The sequence below is a fragment of the Antedon mediterranea genome, chromosome 2 (assembly GCF_964355755.1).
Source record: "Antedon mediterranea chromosome 2, ecAntMedi1.1, whole genome shotgun sequence".
Taxonomy (NCBI): Eukaryota; Metazoa; Echinodermata; class Crinoidea; order Comatulida; family Antedonidae; genus Antedon; species Antedon mediterranea.
Genome location: NC_092671.1, coordinates 13,635,940 through 13,658,434, shown reverse-complemented (window position 1 = coordinate 13,658,434; position 22,495 = coordinate 13,635,940). Strand labels below are relative to the sequence as shown.

The 22,495-nt window shown below is 31.7% G+C and overlaps 1 protein-coding gene across 2 annotated transcripts; it reads left to right on the top strand.

The window, feature by feature from the left end:
* The first annotated feature begins 5,260 nt into the window (after positions 1-5,260).
* Positions 5,261-22,485, top strand: LOC140040480 (uncharacterized). 2 transcript variants are annotated; one of them, XM_072086463.1, is made up of 8 exons: positions 5,261-5,449; positions 9,730-9,883; positions 10,441-10,502; positions 10,656-11,922; positions 13,057-13,172; positions 17,019-17,163; positions 20,199-20,260; positions 21,609-22,485. In XM_072086463.1, the coding sequence occupies exons 2-8, from the start codon at positions 9,780-9,782 to the stop codon at positions 22,475-22,477; spliced, it is 2,625 nt and encodes an 874-aa protein (XP_071942564.1). In that variant the 5' UTR covers positions 5,261-5,449; positions 9,730-9,779; the 3' UTR covers positions 22,478-22,485. The 2 variants fall into 2 exon arrangements, with proteins under 2 accessions (XP_071942564.1, XP_071942565.1); XM_072086464.1 differs by lacking the exon at positions 5,261-5,449 and having other exon boundaries at positions 9,814-9,883; positions 10,441-10,488.
* Positions 22,486-22,495: the final 10 nt, after the last annotated feature.

Sequence of the window (22,495 nt, the reverse complement as noted above, 5' to 3'; positions counted from 1 at the left end):
TCACTATAATCCTCTATGATACATTATACTTCATAGCCACACATAAATACTGATGTATGTCGGAAGGCTATATACTTTATGCATGCTGCCTGACTGCCAGTGATCTAAACAATTGGTACGCAGTTGTCTGGCGGTGTCCTTTGTACGAATCGTTCGTCCCCCAGCTCGCTGTGAGACGCGTCAATATCATGTTACATGCAGGGACCAAACATTTATTTTTCAGGTTAAAATCGGCCATTCATTTGCAACTCTTTACAGACTATATCACTCGAAGTACGCTCATACAGGGAAGAAGGTACTGTATGAGTTATTCCGAACGAGTTTACGAATTTTTTAATTTACGAACAACTTTTTGTACTGTGGGGCACGTATTTGGACGATTTTCGGAGATGAGGGTGATGTATTGGGCATGTCGGGGATGGGGGTTCGCAGTCGGTTAAGGGGGGTTCGCTGTAAAGGGGGGGTTCGCCCGAACCATAAAAAACCCCCCTGGCTACGGGCCTGCATTCCTTTTATGTTTGGTGTATGTGTCAATAAGTAATTCATCAATTGCGCTCCTATAATGATTGTCCAGCCATTCTTTTTATGTTTGATGTATGTGTCAATAAGTAATTCATCAATTGCGCTCCTATAATGATTGTCCAGCCATTCCTTTTATGTTTGATGTATGTGTCAATAAGTAATTCATTAATTGCGCTCCTATAATGATTGTCCAGCCATTCCTTTTATGTTTGGTGTATGTGTCAATAAGTAATTCATCAATTGCGCTCCTATAATGATTGTCCAGCCATTCTTTTTATGTTTGATGTATGTGTCAATAAGTAATTCATCAATTGCGCTCCTATAATGATTGTCCAGCCATTCCTTTTATGTTTGGTGTATGTGTCAATAAGTAATTCATCAATTGCGCTCCTATAATGATTGTCCAGCCATTCCTTTTATGTTTGATGTATGTGTCAATAAGTAATTCATCAATTGCGCTCCTATAATGATTGTCCAGCCATTCCTTTTATGTTTTATGTATGTGTCAATAAGTAATTCATCAATTGCGCTCCTATAATGATTGTCCAGCCATTCCTTTTATATTTGATGTATGTGTCAATAAGTAATTCATTAATTGCGCTCCTATAATGATTGCCCAGCCATTCCTTTTATTTTTGATGTATGTGTCAATAAGTAATTCATCAATTGCGCTCCTATAATGATTGTCCAGCCATTCCTTTTATTTTTTATGTATGTGTCAATAAGTAATTCATCAATTGCGCTCCTATAATGATTGTCCAGCCATTCCTTTTATTTTTGATGTATGTGTCAATAAGTAATTCATCAATTGCGCTCCTATAATGATTGTCCAGCCATTCCTTTTATTTTTTATGTATGTGTCAATAAGTAATTCATCAATTGCGCTCCTATAATGATTGTCCAGCCATTCCTTTTATTTTTGATGTATGTGTCAATAAGTAATTCATCAATTGCGCTCCTATAATGATTGTCCAGCCATTCCTTTTATTTTTTATGTATGTGTCAATAAGTAATTCATCAATTGCGCTCCTATAATGATTGTCCAGCCATTCCTTTTATGTTTGATGTATGTGTCAATAAGTAATTCATCAATTGCGCTCCTATAATGATTGTCCAGCCATTCCTTTTATGTTTGGTGTATGTGTCAATAAGTAATTCATTAATTGCGCTCCTATAATGATTTTCCAGCCATTCCTTTTATGTTTGATGTATGTGTCAATAAGTAATTCATTAATTGCGCTCCTATAATGATTGTCCAGCCATTCCTTTTATGTTTGATGTATGTGTCAATAAGTAATTCATCAATTGCGCTCCTATAATGATTGTCCAGCCATTCCTTTTATGTTTGATGTATGTGTCAATAAGTAATTCATCAATTGCGCTCCTATAATGATTGTCCAGCCATTCCTTTTATGTTTGATGTATGTGTCAATAAGTAATTCTTCAATTGCGCTCCTATAATGATTGTCCAGCCATTCCTTTTATGTTTGATGTATGTGTCAATAAGTAATTCATCAATTGCGCTCCTATAATGATTGTCCAGCCATTCCTTTTATGTTTGATGTATGTGTCAATAAGTAATTCATTAATTGCGCTCCTATAATGATTGTCCAGCCATTCCTTTTATGTTTGATGTATGTGTCAATAAGTAATTCATCAATTGCGCTCCTATAATGATTGTCCAGCCATTCCTTTTATGTTTGATGTATGTGTCAATAAGTAATTCATCAATTGCGCTCCTATAATGATTGTCCAGCCATTCCTTTTATGTTTGATGTATGTGTCAATAAGTAATTCATCAATTGCGCTCCTATAATGATTGTCCAGCCATTCCTTTTATGTTTGATGTATGTGTCAATAAGTAATTCATCAATTGCGCTCCTATAATGATTGTCCAGCCATTTCTTTTATGTTTGATGTATGTGTCAATAAGTAATTCATTAATTGCACTCCTATAATGATTGTCCAGCCATTCCTTTTATGTTTGATGTATGTGTCAATAAGTAATTCATCAATTGCGCTCCTATAATGATTGTCCAGCCACTCCTTTTATGTTTGATGTATGTGCCAATAAGTAATTCATTAATTGCGCTCCTATAATGATTATCCAGCCATTCCTTTTATGTTTGGTGTATTTGTCAATAAGTAATTCATCAATTGCGCTCCTATAATGATTGTCCAGCCATTCCTTTTATGTTTGATGTATGTGTCAATAAGTAATTCATCAATTGCGCTCCTATAATGATTGTCCAGCCATTCCTTTTATGTTTGATGTATGTGTCAATAAGTAATTCATTAATTGCGCTCCTATAATGATTGTCCAGCCATTCCTTTTATTTTTGATGTATGTGTCAATAAGTAATTCATCAATTGCGCTCCTATAATGATTGTCCAGCCATTCCTTTTATGTTTGATGTATGTGTCAATAAGTAATTCATTAATTTTTATTTGTATTGAGTATTCTTTATTTTTCACACAAAAATCATAACAATAAATATTAAAAAAAGTAAAAGTACTATAAATTGTGAAAAACAGGATTACCACAAGCAAGCAAAGCTTTGATCTGTGACACCCTTAACTTAAAATATATGTATAACCCCGACTGCCCCCAGCCTAATGTTGCTTCGCTTGCAAAGTATTTCATTTTTATACGTCCCTCTCACTATTAAAAACGGATCCAAACTAATCATGTTTTGTTATATTCCATAGTATGTGATATTGTTACGGACAACATATTCCTTCCTTCCTTGTCTGTGAACATGAATCTAAGCACAGTTTGTTTATTCTTTTTAAATTCACATACTTTTTGACAAGTTGCTGTATCCGGTCTATCTATCTATCTATCTATCTATCTAACAAAATGGTACATAATATAATTCACTATTTAAATCTTTTGGTCACTCATTGATCATTGTGAGAACTTCCTGCTAAAACTATATATAGACACGACGACGACGAATTGTTCTAAAACCACAGAATATTTTCTTTAAAAAAACAAGATTGCTTCGTAGTAAACCCTTTTTGTAATGCATGCTTAATGTATTTAGTTTTTGTAATATTTCTAATTTCTGATTAAATTCCATCTTTATCATTGTCTCATTTGTAAAAGTAATTCAATAGAAACAGTTGATCATTTCTTGCTTGATTGTGTGTAAGTTTATCCTCCATATAATGAATTGAAAAGTAACTTATATACAATTAATGAATATTATTGGGACATTTTTGTTAATGGTTCAACAGAATTTAAGCATTACTTATTACTAGACGACATATATAACTTGTACCAAGATAAATCAATTTGCTCCATTTTTGACAATAAAAGTAAATCAATTTTAATTAAAGCTATGTCACATAGGACTGAAGTATTGAAAAACATTTCTACCCTGTAATATGATTTATTTTTTTTAGTCAGTAGAATTTGTGCTGCTTGATATTATGTAATTGTGAACCATTATTAACTTTTTGTACCTGTATATATATATATATATATATATATTGTAATAACTGTATGACCTTATTTTGTAAACATTTTGTATGGGTCAAACCTCCTGTTACGAGAGTGTTCCTCCGTTTTAAAGGAGAGTAACCAATAAATATTATTATCTACCATGGGTTGTAATGTATAGGCTTCAGCCTCGGGTATTTCATACATTTAATTATGCCTGATGCCTTGTGTACCCTAATTTGAATCTATCATGAACTGGTTCTTTTTTATTGTTCTTTTAACTTGCAGCATTGTTTAACGGGCTCTTTATTTAATTCAGTGCTTTTTAACAAGATTAAAAAATCAATTAAAGCATTGCTTAGGATAAGTGACTGTATACAGTATACTGTATGAATGTTTATGAGTGGAATGGTACAATAATGGCATAATGTAAGGATTGGCTTTAGCAATCGTTAAATAGTGCGTACTAGTGCCTGTCATGTGACCCACAATCGTCCAATCAAATGACAGGAATTTTAATTAATATTCAGGTGTTATATAATAGATACTGAATAATGTGAAGTTAATGTGTAAAACCATTAAAAGTCATACCTTCTCATCCTGCCAAATTGTTTCCAGCCCTATTATTGTATACATTCTAACCTTGACATTATAGTTGTCTTTGAAAGGTAGTGTTTCTTTCAATCACACAGGTGGTTCTTCACCCTATGGTGGGTGCGTTTCGCATATTGGTTCAATTATACCAATATGGTGGGCGTATTGGTGAAGAATTTATAGGAAGATTTTGGACTGTGAATGACAAATGCAAACGAAAATAAATAACGTTTTATTGTTGAAATTGAGTTGAGTCAAGTAATTGACAATCAAATACTGGTGAAAATCTAGTGTTCTTTTTTCTCTTACCCAATTTAAAAACTAGAAAAATCATTGGAAATGTACACTATTTGATAAGCTGACATTTCACTTTATTGCCAACAAACATAAATGGCAAATAACACATGATATGCATGGGGCAGAAACAGAACAATGATCAAACATGGGTCTAGTCAATGATAACAAAAATACTGTAATAAACATGACATTGTAGATGGTTTGGTTTTGTAGCAATTCATAAATGTCAGTATACAATCTCTAGAGTTTAGTTTTATACTTTAAACATTTCAAGCCTTCATATATCTTCAACTCAATGCAAGTGGTGATTGGTTAATTTGAGATCAGTGACCCATGACCATGTCTTGCGTATAAAGCCATGGGATAACAGACCACACTCATTCATGAGGTTTTATCATAAGAAAGTGTAGATATATTTATTTACGTTCAGTCAGTGGAACGTGACAGTCGGTGTGTGTTCATTGTGTGCTATATGAACGCATTGCCATGTTCAGGAAATAATTGATTTCTAAACACTGGTCCCATTTTTCTACAGCAAGTATTATTTTGGATAGTGGCTTTAGGATGTGATCACCAAAGTATTCACTTAATGTAAGTATGTACTGAACATGTTGTACTAGTCTATGACTACTATATTATATGTGTGTATGTAGTTAACATTGATTGTGATTTGTCACAAACATAATGTTCTAGGCGAGTAATGTTCATATCAATCAAACTAAATGATTGATATCTATCTCATTATAGTGTTAGGTCTACATTGTTGTTGCCCAATTCATTTTATATTGTACAGTTCCTACCTATTCTATTATTGTTTATTTCTTGTAATTTTGTATTTTTAGGTGTCAGTGGGTTTCCTGCTGCTGTAGTGTTAATTACCAATGGTATTGTAGTTACTGTAGTTGAATTGTTTTGACATTTTGACCTACGTCGACTTTTTATTGTAGGCCTAATTGTTATTTTCTATATCATGTTGTTTTTTTGTGTACATTTCTTTTGGATGCACCTTCCATTTGGTCGAGTGCCATTGTTGTAAAAGTGTAATCTCCAAATAAATTATTATTATTATTATTATACTACTGTATAAAAATGCTTATAATGTTTGTGGATATATTTATTTAACAATGTCCTGAATTATGTGGTTTAGTAAATATGTATACCTAGGTAGTACTTGAATAGTGGCCTAATAACTAAAAGATCAGTAACCACAAAATAATCATTACTTACAACTACCTCCCAGCTTACAACAAACAAAGATGATTTTGAGGTCAATGACTTTTTGTTGCCCAGTGGAACTACTATGAACATTAGATTCATGACTCAAGTGATGACCACAAAATATTTATGCATAAATAACTTTAAATATTGAAACATAATACAGTATTTGTTTGGAAAAAAAAATCAGTTTTTGTTATATATACCAAACGATCACTCAGTTCATAAAATAGGCTATTTTACCTGATGTTCCAATAATAACCATTTTATATGCCAAACGTTCATGACCTTGAATTTTGCAAAAAAGAATCTAGATGTTGAACTGTATCCCAATTCTGTTATGGAAAAATCAAATAATGACTCATTTGGTAGATTTCTAAACTCAAGGTGTTGGAATACAAAACAGTATTTTCTTTTTCTAGCATTTTAGTAGACACATGCATGAAAAAAATGAGTCACTTGAATTGTGATTGTTGATAGAGCTTCCCTGGAGAATAAATTGACCCATTATTATTTATTAAGTTTCAATTTGTATGTTTCAAGTTATCTACAACTACTTGCCTAAGGTGTATTCATAAAATGAGAGGCAATTATGCAAGATAAAATGACTTAATTTACACTTTTTAAGCCTATAGTTTTCCTTTTTAGCATTTTTTGACAGTTTCCCCTTTGGCATAATGTTTTTTTTCTTCATTTTCTGTTTCAATTGAAGTTTTATCAGGAATTAATTTTTTCTCAAACTCCATGTTTGAGTTAATAGTAAAAGTAAAATCCAATTAATCATTTCTACTACAGTATATCAAAATTGTTTGATTTTGTTAGTACTCTACTAAGGAAGGCCTGTTATATTTGGCGAAAATTAACCAATGAATTATTTATTTGATTATAAATACACAGAATAGGTAAAAAATGGTAAAGATTTGCCATATACTTTACTTTTTAACTGGTTAAATGGAGCATAAATAACGATGTAAAGATGATGTCATTTTGATAAAACCAAAATTTCTCAAGAATTTAACAAGTAGTTGTCAAATACCTTTAAATCTGTATCTTTGGTTGTAAACAAATTCCTGTTGGGTACAGCAGATCTAATTCATTGACACATGCAGTGGTTTAAATTTACCTAAATTCCATTAATTGTAATTGTTCCAAGTACAGGGAAGAAATTGGATATGAATAAGATATTTGATGAGATTGCTAAAAGTAATTGTACCCAGACAATAGCTCCACTATAAAAGGTATATCTGTCAGTTAGGCCTATAAAGATGGTTGTATATGATAAAAATACATTCAATATAGTTTGTGTACACGGTATAAATTAATTTTTATACCGCAAATACAAAAGTATATTTGGAAATGAATTGACTTCTGAGATTCTCCCATATTGCCCTGTATTCATTTGTAGTTTGTTTTCGCAATTTGTCTAAAAGCTTGGACACAATGCAACAACATATATGCAACGCAAGTGAGTTGACCAATCACAAGCTACAGTTCGTGTCATGAATGGTCACATTACGTCCTTTGCATTGCTTCCAAACAGGAACCAATTGGATGTTATCAGCATTTTGACGATACAATGTTGTACGCCTTTCTCATCTCAAGTTAAATTTTGTAGAGAAGGGTTGGATTCATGGCGGAAAATGTTATTACAATATTCCAAGTTATAATTCAGATTTACAACCACACTACATTGGAGTGTTCAATATACATGTAATAGTGTGTTGAATAAAAGTTACATGACAAAATGAAAGTTTAAAACACATGTTGAAATGATGTAGTAACCACAGGAAATGGGAAAAGGTAGCTTAACTCATGGAATTCAGCCTTATGCATATCCACACAATATATTTCTGGTTCAGTGACCACAGATTAACAGATAAAGACAAGACATCCCATGGTGGTGATCAATGGTCACAAGAAATGAGGAAAGAACTTGATTACAGTACAACATCTGTTGTAGAGTTTTAACAATAAATATTATTTTGATTTTAAAGGCATGGAAAGAGTATAAATAAAGGTCATGGGGATAAAGATATTCCATACATGAGTAGTGGGAATATTATAGTATTCTGTAATTTATCTCAAGGGTATGTTCAGACTAACGGCGTTGAGGTAGCGTTATCTACGCAAGTCGTACGGTAATCTGTGCGTTTAAAACACTCTGATCAGGTCAAAGCAGATAGAAATATACAGTATGTGAAAGTTTTATCGTAAAATTGTTTTTTTGTTACTTTTATTTACATAATGTTACCTTCAAATATTTTGATTTGTTCTTACTACTTGTAGAATTGCATTTTTATTCAAAATAATTTAAAACGTAATTATTACACGGACAATTATCTGATTAATTGATTTAACTTATGAAAATATGATATCACTGACGCCAACTTTACTGTTTTTTAAAATTGAAAACCTGAAAATACATTTGACATAGCTATTTCACTGTCGTATACAGGTACAGGTATAAAGTTGCTGTCTGCTAATCGTGGTCGTGTCTTTTCATTGGTTAAGGGTAAAATCACTGATGCATCACTGGATTAGCGTTATTAAATCTACCCTCGCTTGCTAGGGTTATTATAGCCACTGGCACAGCGTAACAGCTCCCTAACGCTAATCCGCGGCATAGTTCAGACACAAAATTATGTACGCCGCTTACTTACATAACGCCACCTTAACGCTGTGAGTCAGAACATACCTCAGTGTTTCACCTACAGTAGAGTACAGTTGAACAAATTTATGAATGAACTTTCCATTTATCTGCAATTTTAAATTAGTGACTGGTTTCGAAACTTTCTAATTTCCAATTTTTTGGGGATTATAAACATACTTAATTGAAAACTATTTTTATTTTTCCTAAACGTACTGTTTTGCATTATTCTAAAAAAAGGTATAACAATAATAAGCATGTTGAACTGGTAGTAGATAATATAATATTTTGTTAATTCATTATCCTCTATGCTGTATCAAATATTGTTAATTATGTTTCAGATTATCATATGTTTCATAAAGAATACATCCGTATTCTCTACAGTATATAGATAAAGTACTGTATAATTAATATAAGCCACTTAACGGTATCAGTATTTTTTGACATTAATAAATAAGTCTTTTTATAATCAAATATTAGTAATCCAAAACTGATATACATAAAATATTTTAATTCAATCGACATTGACAGTTCAAAAGGTAAAGTGTAAAATTGTCAATTGACATTTTATGAATGGATTATAGAGATGGCTAGAACCTTTAGGCCTAGTCTATCTATGCTTACCTCAGGTATGGTATGCTAATTTAAGAATCTGTTTCAAGCATTTTATCTAGATGAATCAAACTGAGTGGTAATCTGCGGATTAGTTTATTTGACAGGTAGAAGTATAATCCATATATTATAAAAAATAATGAGCTATCTACAGTATCTAGCAATTTGTTTTGTTGTATAATTACTGTATACTATATTTCAAATGAAATGCTACTAAAATAAATGATAAGTACATCATGATAAAGACTGGTATTTTGGCATGCCCAACATTTTTTTTAAAGGTGTCATTTGCCACTTTAATGAAGAAAAAATAAATAAATTTGCATACTATTTAAAATTTGCATATGTATTTTTACATTACATGTACATTTGAATAATTACTTTGGTTACATTCCAGATCAATAATGTTTGGAGAGGAACTGGACATTCTATAAATAGCACATAGTAATGGCACTGTTCACATGTTGTGTTTTGTTTATGGTTGTCATGGAAGCAAGAATCATCAGTGCACAATTGTCATCATATGTACCAAACGCATGTCAAGATGAAGAGTAAGTAAACAAATTAAACGATTATTTATAAAAGATTGTTACACAGACTTACTGTGGCTTAAGTATGTACTTTAGAATAAATAAAAACGCTTTCACTAATCTCAGGTTACTGAGAATATATGTATAAGGCCGTGTTTCCGCAGCCAAAAAAAAATGTCGGTTAATTTTTTAACCAATATAGTGCGCATGATCAGTCATTACCAAACAACCAGATGCCCAATCACAGCGCAGCAATAGATAATTACTATTTAATTTTTCTTGAGTGGAATCGGTTAAACCGTTTCCACAGGGCAGTTTATCTGTTAATTATTGGTTAATTTGTGGCTGTGGGAACACGGCCTAAGTAGAAGAGACCCTTTGATTGAAGGAATATAGAACACATGCCAATGACATTAATAACTATAGCTTTACATTGCATTAAATTTGTTATATTCATGTACATTTGGTTTATTACATGCTCATTTTATACATACTGTACATACTGTAAACGTTTATAAAGTGTTTCAACATTCATTATTTGTATAATTATAATACTGTATGAATTTTGTCTTTTTTAGGACCGGATTCTGGTTTTGTTGTAATGGGTACGATCAAGTTGGGAACATGTGTGTTGTATGGAGTATGTTTCATTTTAAATTAAAAAGCAAAAAGATAATAAAGATAATGATAATGTTTTTGTAATTGACCAAGTTGAGCCAATGTCATGTTATGAAAGGTTTTACCGTGTCTAAATAATATATCTTATTAATAAATATTTATTAATTTGTTTTAGAATGTTCAAATGAGCTTCATTGTTCTCGTGGGAATTGTAATATGAACACAGGGAAGTGCCTATGTCCTCCAGGATGGGAGGGCACTAAGTGCGAGCTCCCGTGTAATATTGGTAGATATGGTCAAGACTGTATGTACGAATGCAATTGCATTAACGGTGCTGACTGCGAACCTGTCAACGGTGACTGTGTATGTCTTCCTGGATTCATCGGCAACACTTGTGAAAGACAGTGTCCACGTGGAACTTTTGGAAGGTACTGCAGAGAAGAGTGTGACTGTCTTAATGGCGCAGATTGCAGCAGTGTTAATGGGATCTGCATGTGTGAACCTCTTGGATTTAGTGGAGAAAGATGCGAGATATGTTTACCTGCATCAACAACAATGCAGTGTTTTGATTATTGTAATGCAATATGCATAAATGGAGGTGTGTGCGACACAATTGTAAAACAATGTAGCTGTTCTGTAGGATATACTGGCAAGCACTGTGAGATTTGCGATCCAAGTATTCATCCTAATAAATGTATACCGGACTGCGATAGTACTCTATGCGCAAATGATGCAATGTGTGATACAAAAATGAGACAATGTGATTGTACAAATGGTTGGACAGGTAGATCATGTAATTCTCCTTGCGATAGTGATTATTATGGGATAGGATGCAGCGAGGAATGCAACTGTAAAGGATTGCCATGCCATCATGTCACAGGTCAGTGTTTAAATGAGTGTCTGGTAGGATGGGGAGGGGAAGATTGTCGTCAACCATGTTTGAAGGGTACGTACGGGTATAAATGCGCACAAAAATGTACTTGTCAGAACGGTGCACAATGTAATCCAGAAACAGGCACATGTTTGTGTGATGCAGGTTACCAGGGTAAAGACTGTGAAGAGATGTGTCGGTCTTCTAGAGGCGGGATCAACTGTGAGCAATGCTTGTGCGAAGGTCCACTTATATGCCATGATGATTACGATGAATGTGTTTGTCCGGCTGGCTATTCAGGACCAACCTGCATACTACCATGCCCTGAAGGCTACTACGGGCCAAGCTGTTTAAATAAATGCAACTGCCGTGGTAATGAAACATGTGATGCAGTTTCTGGTAAATGTAACTGTGAACCTGGTTGGAGTGGAGCTGAATGTGAAGCAATGTGTACTCCTGGATTGTTTGGTCCTGCTTGTAGTTTAACATGTCCAAAATGTCCAAGACTCAATGTATGCTTCCACGTCAATGGGTCGTGTGATGTGTGTGAATCGGGATTTAAAGGTGAAAGGTAAGATTTTGTTTTGTTTTAAAGTACTTTAGTTTATCAATCTTTTTACTTAGGCTAAGATATTTACAAATACAAATTAGTGAGAATATTTGATATTGAGTATACCAAACGAAGTATTTGTACCTTTACCAGTTTACCATGCCCTGCACAAATGTTTAATAGCACTTGCATACTGTAGTGCAAAATAGATCTTTTGGACTACACAATGTTACACTTTATACAATAGTAAATAAATGGTGCTCAGTTTAGGAAATTCAACAAATTCAAAAGAAAATCAAAGAAATATTGCAATTTAATCAAGTTTTGTACAATTTTTTTCCCTAAAATAATACACTTACTGTATATAATTATCATGTTCTCTACCGCTTCTGATATCATATAATTTATATTTAAAGCATAGCATGTTTGAAACATTCAAAATGTTTTCTAGATACATTTCCTTAAATGGCACCAAGCATACTGCTGTTAATGTGTCGGGTGAAACCTCATCATAACACCATCAGTTTAGTCCATTTATAACTCATCATATAGAAATAGTATTTAATGAGCGGTCTGCTATTAAAAGCACAAGTCATCACAAACAGTTTATCATATTTAATCTATGCAATGTTTATGTTATATTTATTTGATGTAACTTCTCGAAAAATGTTCTATCTGCAATTATTATTAACATATCCGGTTTGATACTTTATTTCTGTTTTGAAATAAACACAGGCTTTTCCATGTTTTTTTAAAGTAGAAACACTCTTATTATTCATAAATGATTACTATAAATGATTAAATAACTAATTATATTTAAACATGCGAGTAATACAGTACTCTTCTACCTGTAGACTACTGTATATCATTTAATATCTGCATGACTCATTGTTTCACTTAAAGTAGCACACTGTCATCCAAATCAAAGTGAAACCATCATCTTTTAAATAATTGTATGTCTGACTCAGTAAACCTTATACCTTCACATTGATCATTACTTAAAGAATTCTAATTTTGGAGATTGGAATATAAGGCAGTAGGCCTACAGTAATTATTATTTTCTCATATGAACCAGTTTTACGATCTCATACAGAACATTGGAAAAGGCAATAGACATTATCTTGTATCTTCATATATATTTTTTTTAATTCTCAGATGTAATGTTTCTTGTCCAAGAGGATTCTTTGGCCCAAGTTGTTTGCATACATGTACATGTAATCATGGGATGTGTAACCCCATCAATGGTGCCTGTCCTTTACCATATTCCCAAAGTAAGTCTTTAAAAGTGCATACTGTATTTGCTATAGAATATTACAGCTTTTTTTTTTCAAACTTTACGCAGTGTTTTTAAACATGAGCTGCATGACTGTCCCGTATTTGTTTAAATTTGATGAAGCAGTGTTGGCTATCAATTAGTTTTCATAAAGCTAGTTTCTAGGTAGTAATAATGTTTCATCAGCTCCAGTCCCAGAAGGGACCAATATTTATAATAATCTATAAAAATTGTTTATTAACTTAATTAACATCCTCATTTCACCAGTATATCAATTTCCATATAGAATCTATTTTAACCTTGAATATTTGATATCAAATACATATTAAAATTCCCATGTTTCATTAATGTGTTTATGTTGCGATATCACATCAACAACAAGCACTAATGTATTCAATTAATCATTCCTGACTGGAAATTCAATATACTCTGCGTAATTACCGCATCTACAGTACAATTGTTAAAACAGAAATATTGCAAACTATATTGCAGTATACAAGCTATTTAATATCAAGTGGCTGTGTTATATTTTGTACAGACAGCGTCAATGGATTCTAAATGCATCATGTTTGTGAGGCTGAAATATGGTTTTTTTTTCAAACAAAGATTAAGACACCTATAGATCTTTATTGTTTTTATTTTGTGTGTACAATAAATAAACCGTGTAGGAGGATGATACTAAGAGCAGTTTGAGTCTAAAATGTTCCAAAAAAATAAAGAACATACAATAGCTAAACATCGAGAAATTCTTTACACATGTTATTAAAATCGTAATATACAAATATCAATACATATCCCTAAATAAGACGCAACCATACATACAATGAATCATTTATACTAGACGTAAGCCACATTTTGTAGTCATGGGATTTCATAAAACGAGAAAATGCGAATATTGAGTCATTGCTAATTCTGATAAGCCTTGCAAAGTAACTGAGGTTTTTGTAGGCCTACTGTAGAGAATACATTATTATTGTACTCAAAAATTAATGTTACTTCTACTTTTTTAGTATAATTGTACTATTGACGAGCTAAAGGTACTCATTTAATCTGTATTTATTTGGTTTTTTTTTTTTCAATTATTCCAAAGAATAAAGTTATTTTTCTTGTTTGTAACAATACAAGTAATTTAACAATTTAAAAATACTGTAATCAATTATTTAGGAACTTTCAAAAAGATAGTTTTAAAACTATATATAACTTTATTTATGATAATTACTGTCATCCAAACTTCCCCATCATGTAAAATATAAAAAAACATCATCAGCATAATATCCTATCTCAGATATAATATGCACATATAAATTTTTTCACTCTGTTTTTAATGATAATGATAGTGTTACTTCGATAAATTAAATGTATCCTTTTATCCATTTTTAAGCATATGGAAATGAGACCTATATTTTTAGTGTTATTAAACAGTATATTATGCGTCAAATAGTCTGCTGTTAGAGTATTAAATTTCCTAAAATCTAATGATAAATGTGTATATATTATATAATACTTGATCTCATGGCACCCATTTGCCTAATGGAGCAGACAGTCTCATTTAAGTCATCATACTTAAATTATTTATATTTTATTAAACAATCATTTTAACACAAAACGATATTACTTGTCAAAGTGACACAGGCAGTGGCTCCCTCTCACAATTATTAGCTGTACTACTAATTGATAGTACTGTTTTGTGAATATGTTGTGAAAACAGAAAGGAACAGAGAAACACAACCAACCAACTGACCAATGAAATCACATTTTAATTAAAAAAATTTCCTTTTTCATACCTCTTGCTACCAATCCATCATAAAATACTAGTTAGATCAATGATGATTTCACAACAACTACAATTATAAAGAAACTATAGTTGTACTAAAGAGATTTGATTATTGATGTTAAGTTGGTGTTATTGCATTTAGTTTTTGGTTATAAACTATAACTTAGTATTAGTACTAGTGACTTTTATATTGCATGCTGTATATCAGATTAATCTCCAAAGTAAGGTTTTAGTACGGTAAGCGACATCTTGTATGACGTTAGTTAGGAATATTGACGATATCAATCATTCTATATTGTAAAACCTTAAAAACCAGCCGCTATTCATTTTACAACTAATGGAGGAGATCAAGCCTAGCGGGTGCTACTCAAGATGTTATAATACTACTAATGGAATTCTTAATATATTAGTGTACCCCTTCATATATTAGTGTACACCTTGATGTTGGTGTATTTGTGATAGTGTAAACCTTGACATTAGTGTAATTTGTGATATATTAATGTACATCCCTTGATGTTAGTGTATTTGTGATAATATTAGTGTATTTGTGATTTTTTAGTGTGCACCCCTTTATGTTAGTGTATTTGTGATATATTAGTGTATTTGTGATATATTAGTATACCCCTTGGTGTTAGTGTATTTGTGATATATTAGTATATCCCTTGGTGTTAGTGTATTTGTGATATATTAGTGTATTTGTGATGTATTAGTATACCCCTGGATGTTAGTGTATTTGTGATATATTAGTGTATTTGTGATATATTAGTATACCCCTTGGTGTTAGTGTATTTGTGATATATTAGTATACCCCTTGATGTTAGTGTATTTGTGATATATTAGTATACCCCTTGCTGTTAGTGTATTTGTGATATATTAGTATACCCCTTGGTGTTAGTGTATTTGTGATATATTAGTATATCCCTTGGTGTTAGTGTATTTGTGATATATTAGTATACCCCTTACTGTTAGTGTATTTGTGATATATTAGTATACCCCTTGATGTTAGTGTATTTGTGATATATTAGTATACCCCTTGGTGTTAGTGTATTTATCAAATTAATTACTTTGATTAATTATAACACCTGTTTGTAACTTCTTTTAAAAACCTATGTTGTGTATTAGTGGTAAACATCTTGATTTATGTTTGTGGAAATTACGTCAGCTAACCATTTGGTGTGTTTTTATTCATTAGAGAGGGTATGGAGGTTCAGAGGAGGGGTGGTTACTAAACAAAATCAAAATACTTTCTCAAACTCTGTATATACTAATAGTGTGTTTGAAGTATTTTATGAAAGATGAATAAGTAGACAGTTTATGGCCAACAATCAAAATGTATTAACTAATGTCTCCAGAGATTCAAATTTAACCATTGCCTGTCTGACTATAACAATTTTACTATTATATAGTATGTATGTATTTAACTCAACAGTTGTTTTCTATTGGTCCCTTGATGCTAAATCTTAAATTAGTTTGGAAAAATGATTGTATTATGTTTTTATCAGGGAAGATTCACTCTTCCCTGATTATTATATTATTATTATTATATCTAATTTAAGTTTTTTACTGGCCTTGTAAATACACTTTAGTGTATTCCCAGTGTCAATACATACATTATGCTCTTTGGTGTACAGTATACTTAAACTGTTGAAGTTTGGGGGATTCTGGCCTGTCTTCATTTACATTTTGTAGATACTTAAGCGTGGTTCTCACTAGCGACGCAACGCAAGGACGTAACGCAACGCAAGTGAACTGACCAATCACAAGCGATGGCTTATTCGCTTTTGATTGCTAACTGTTTATAACTTTGCTTGTCATTGGTTAAAACGCTTGCGTTGCGTTTACGTCCTTGCGTTACATTCTAGTGGGAACCACGCTTAAGTAAAAGATAGACCAGTAGGGTCAGCATTTTTGTCCTTCCTCTCACCCCCGCACCTCCTGTTCTTTAAAAATCATGAATCCGCTATTTCTCTATATATCAATATTTAACATAAATAACATAACTTTTTATATTGCGATGCTTTTATGCAATATTAATCTAATATATACTGATGTTTATTTTGTTCATTTCAGGTCCTTCTACAATTGTTATGAATTATGTACTTGAAGAAAGAGATAGTGATTTTCCGTTGTTTATCATCATCTCAGCATCAACACTTAGTTTTCTTCTAATTTTTATGTTAATCATTCTCATTGGTAGAAGGATCTATCAGAAAGGGTTTGTATTAATATTTAACATTTATTTACTGTCAATTATTTACCCAGTGCATCATTTGGAAGAGTAGAGGGTTAACAAAATCTGGGCCCTGTTGAAAAAACTGAAGGAGTGGGAATCCATTATAGCCAACAAAACTTATTGATATTAATAAATTCTGCATGGTTATTTTAGATGAGTTGGCCCCTCATAGCTGTTAATTTTAATATTCCCCTCCCTAAAGTCGGAGGGAACCACTGCCTGTGAAATTTTGATAAATTGTAATATCATTTATGTTATAATTGTGATGGAAATTAGTATATTGTTATCAAAGGAAAACCAAAAATGTTCATATTTCTATCATAGTCTGGATGACAATAATCCATGATTATTGCGATATTATTTATTTATAATGCTATAACTCTAGTGTTACTTTGCCTGCACAAATGTTACTTAGACTGCAAAAAGAAATAATAGATCATTTTAGGCTTTTCGAAATTGAAGACAAATTGACAAAAAAAATGAATGACGCTTATAAATTATATTGTTAAAAAGTAGAGCCTAGAGATTATATAAAAATTGATTTTATTATTTTTATAATTTTGTTCTTGCCAAGCAATTTACAACATGCCATAAACAATGCTTCTGTGTCTTGTGATATTCAATGTAATAAACATTATAGAATCTCTGGAGCCTATTTGAGAATTGAATGCACACAATGATTTTTGATAGCCTCTCGTAATCGTATAAATCTTTTTTGACAGTGTATTATAAAATAAAAAAACAGACTATTTCTCTTTAGGAAAATATGTATAATTTCCCAATACTAAAATAGGTTTACCGGTATATGCAATTCCACTAACCACACTTTACGTTTTCTGAAAATTTGAAATGTTGGGAAATTTATTATTTCTTTTGCCTGATTATATGGAGGTTGACCATAAAAATTGATTGACTGAACTTTTATTGAATTAGATCGTAAAAAGATCTGTGATTTCAAGGATACTGTCAAATATCCTCTTAGAAAGATATAAAATAAAACCAGTCTTATCAAAGTTCAATTCTTTTATCTAGAAATACCACAATGAGAAAATACATAAAAAAAGAGATAATGATTTATACAGTATATTGTATCTGGGTTATCAAAGTTTAAAATCTTTTTATAAAAGGAAAAGACAAGACACTTCCAATCAACCATGATATTAATTCAACTCAATCATTGATTAGAATCACTACATTCAATAGTAAAAGAATATACACATCATCAGAATATGAGTTTATCAAACAATTAAGAAAATAGAAGTCAAATATATGGTGGTACATTATATTTGATTACTTTCAATAAACATAAACCCGACATCTCAGAAAGTTTTAGCTGACTATTAGTAAAAGTTTAAAACACATGGTCACTCCTTGCAAATAATGAATGTTTATGAGTGCAATAAAAATAATTTCAATCAGTGAAAAATGAAATTTGATTTTCATGAGGTGAAGCCCGAGTGAAAATAGAATTTCATATTACACCAAATGAAATTATTTCTACCATCTAAGAATATAAAAATATTCACTATTTGTTTTATATAACATCTAAGTAAATTCTTGTCATTGCCATTGTTCTGATCTTGTTGTTGTGAAGGAGAGTTGCGTCGTGAAGAAATGTTGCTATTGGATTTCATGCTGAAAAAAGTACTATTACATAACAGTACATACTATTTCATGTTAAGTGACCCACAGTCGTCGAATCAAATGAAATTTATTTAGGTGCCATATAAATTGCCTTATTCAACACAATCACTTGGTCATTTAGTATAATACATCATTTAGTTAAAATACAATATTTCAAAAGTTAGTATCATTTTGGCCGATATCCAAAATCATGTGGCCATTATCAAAGAACCTAACCAGGCAAAATTTGGCATGTTTGATGTATAGCATATCTTTCAATCTAATATGCAATTATTCTATGCAATTCACATAACTAATTTTCCGATTACATTTATTAGTCTGTATCCGCAATGCATTTAATTCCAAAAATGTACAATTGCTTAGTGACATTTCGCAATAAACTTTTCATAGCATTTAATTTGCATTACAAGAAAAGTTTGTAGACATACTGTACTGTATTCCCACACAATCCATTAAATTATAATTATAATTATTATAAAGTAGTCTTCTTTCCCATCTGTCGTCCTTACACTAGTGTCCTTTACTTAAGTACTTATTCCGGGACATACCCAAATTTATATGACTAGATTCCTCCATAATTTCCTATCTGCCATTGTGACAGCCAGTTCTTCTCTCTGCATACCAGTATCTGACTCTAGTACATCAATGTATGTGAGTGCTTGTCCTTAAACCCCATTAAATAAAAGATTGTCTGTCTCCCCCTCCCCCCTTTCTTTACCACTGTTTGATATACTTAGCCACTAATATACAGTGGCATCATAAACTTACAATCCACTATTGAAATCTGTTGATGTGATATTCAGTAAAATTGGTTTAAACATTCCAAATCATTTCAAAATATGAAATACATCATGTTGTAATTGAATTACGAAATTATGAAATTAGAGAACATTATGCATTTATTCCTTGGACATGAGTAGAATATTAAATGTCTGGAATGCAGTAACATTGCAGCAACTAAACATTATGAATAATTGCTTAAGCATGAATTGTTGTTACAAAGAAATATGTGAAATAAAATATAATGAGATATACATCTTGAAAAGTAGCTAAGAGGGTTACCAAACAAGTGTGTATATGTATGTATGTACGGACAAGTCATGGTCCATGATGATTCAAATCTGGTTTAAAATCACTTTAAAGTATTATGTCACATACTAGTTATCCACGTTGACCAAAAATTGGATCGAAAGAAACCCAAATTATTTACCTTAAAAAAAGTCTTATAGTTTTTGGTTGATTTTATAAGTGAAAATATTTGTTTAATTTTATGCAAGTGATTCAATTTAAAACTACAAAATAACCTATTCAAAGTATGATTTAATCTTCAACAGTTAGATAGTGATTATGTGTTCTCTCTTTTATATTAATAGGTACAAACATGGGTCAAGGTCTAAAAATATGAATGATGTCGTGTCTATTAACTCTTCAAATGGTATGTATTCAGGTTATGTTGTTAATGAAACACATTGTATACATGGTAATGCTGAAAACTCTAACAAATCAAACAGAATGAAGTAGACTATATTTTATGATAAACTAATAGGACAAGTTTATAAATTCCATACACAGTAAATTTTAAACAAAGATTCTTATGAATTTCCATGGGATGCAAACTAATTCCTGATGTTTTTTAACTTACATTATTTATTTATTTCATGAATATAAAATAATGAATTTGACTACACATATTAAATGACAGCATATAGGTCAAATTTTTTTATATACAGTATTTCAAACAGAGATTTTAGGGATTCCCTCGGGATGTTCAATGAATAACTTATGATTTTTTGTATACTTTATCGGCACCACAAGTGGGAAATTTCAGCCGTTTGGCATCCAAATATTCTTTCAAGAAAATGTATGCAAGAAGAACAATGAACATTGATTCAATATTTCAACTTTTACTTTGTTGAATTCTGTTTGGACAAGTATAATTAAGCAATAAAAACATAATTACAGTAGTGAATAATGAATTGATATGGAACAAAGCAAAGTTTTAACGTTTTTACATACAAGACATGTTTTCTGTTATTACTTTCTATACGGAATGTAGCTCACAGTATACATGCTAGTACTGATATTATTTTATTGTCCATAGTAATATAAAATGGAAATACATTTGAAACTGGCATAAAATATAAAAAAAAGATATACTATACAAATTCAGAAGATTACAATATAATACACAAAAATACATCAAAAGCTAGGTTATAATACATACAGATTAAAAGCTTTTATCATAAAATTATTAAAACTATTAAAAATACAATATTAAAAAGGAAGAATTGCACAATGATACGTTAACTCTACAGTATCCTATCTTTTTTGCCGTAAACGGGATCGGTTTGTTCTTGTCTTAGGGACACAGAGCCTACCACTTCGGGTTTGAATAAATTGATCATTTAGGGGATGGCCAACATCACCCATTATACGCAAAACAGCCTGTATTAATCTATCTCTATATCATTTATTACTTCTAGTAATGTTAAGCTAACAATCCTACAAATTAAAGAAAAGGCGCTGATTATGAGCTTTTCATAGAAATCTGGACACCCTGGTGTGTGTAGTTTTGCTTGGCAATGTGAATGTGGTTATACTTTATGTTGAAGCAGAGTGAGAAAAGTGAAGATTGGAAGAGGCAACTGATCTATTATATGTACTGTATTCTTATTCTTAAAGTTTGACTCTTCTTAAAATTCCCTTTCCTATCCACATAACGTTAATGAATAGTTATTATGCACCCACATTATTATTTTTGTTTACATTTGTTTGTATCTAAGGTACTGATAGACCTTACAACACGAGGACTACAATACAGACATTCACTTCATCTGGTGACAGCGGCGTATGTGAATTCACTACTCGCTTACATAAAGAAGGCGACACACCAGATATTATAGCGAGCAACTCAACTTCTTGTCCAATTGATCTTGATGATAACAGTTACACAGAGGTTGAGATTAACATGTGTCACTCAACAAGCAGCTTTAACGAGTACACATATGCAACTCCGCCAGCGCTACCGGCACAAAACACATGCGAAACACCAGATAAACCAACAGATAGCAATGCGGATTTTTACGATGAAGCTTATTCATCAATAGAGAGAAAAGATTCTGGTAAAATAGACAATTCTGAAAATAATTGTTATGATTTCCTTAACGAAGCTCAAACTGACGAACCAAAACCTATGTCGTCGCAGCATCAGTATTACGTTCTGGAACCAATGGTACCAGAAAATGAAGATGATGATTACGATAGCATCAGTGATGGAGAAACCGATAAATGTTTACCCGTTCCTAATAACTATGAGGATATCACCATTAATGTGTCGGATCCGTCAAAATCATTTGAAGTCTCTGACACATACGAAGAAGTGACAAACCCATTGATGCGACATCATACATTAGGTCCTGTTGTTAAAAGTAAAAAGAATGAATATGACTTGTTAGGTCACAGTGCCAAGAGGCGGAAACGAATTAGTTCAGAAGGGAGTAAGCTCAATGGAAATAACAGCAATTATGGCAGACTACAAAAGGAAAACAAAGTCCAAGATGGATATAATGAGCTTGAATTTGGTCCAAAATCAGTAAGAGTTGGGAAGGCTGTCTTTCCAACAGGCAATAACTATGGATCACTAAATAGGTGATTTAGAGACTCAACTGGA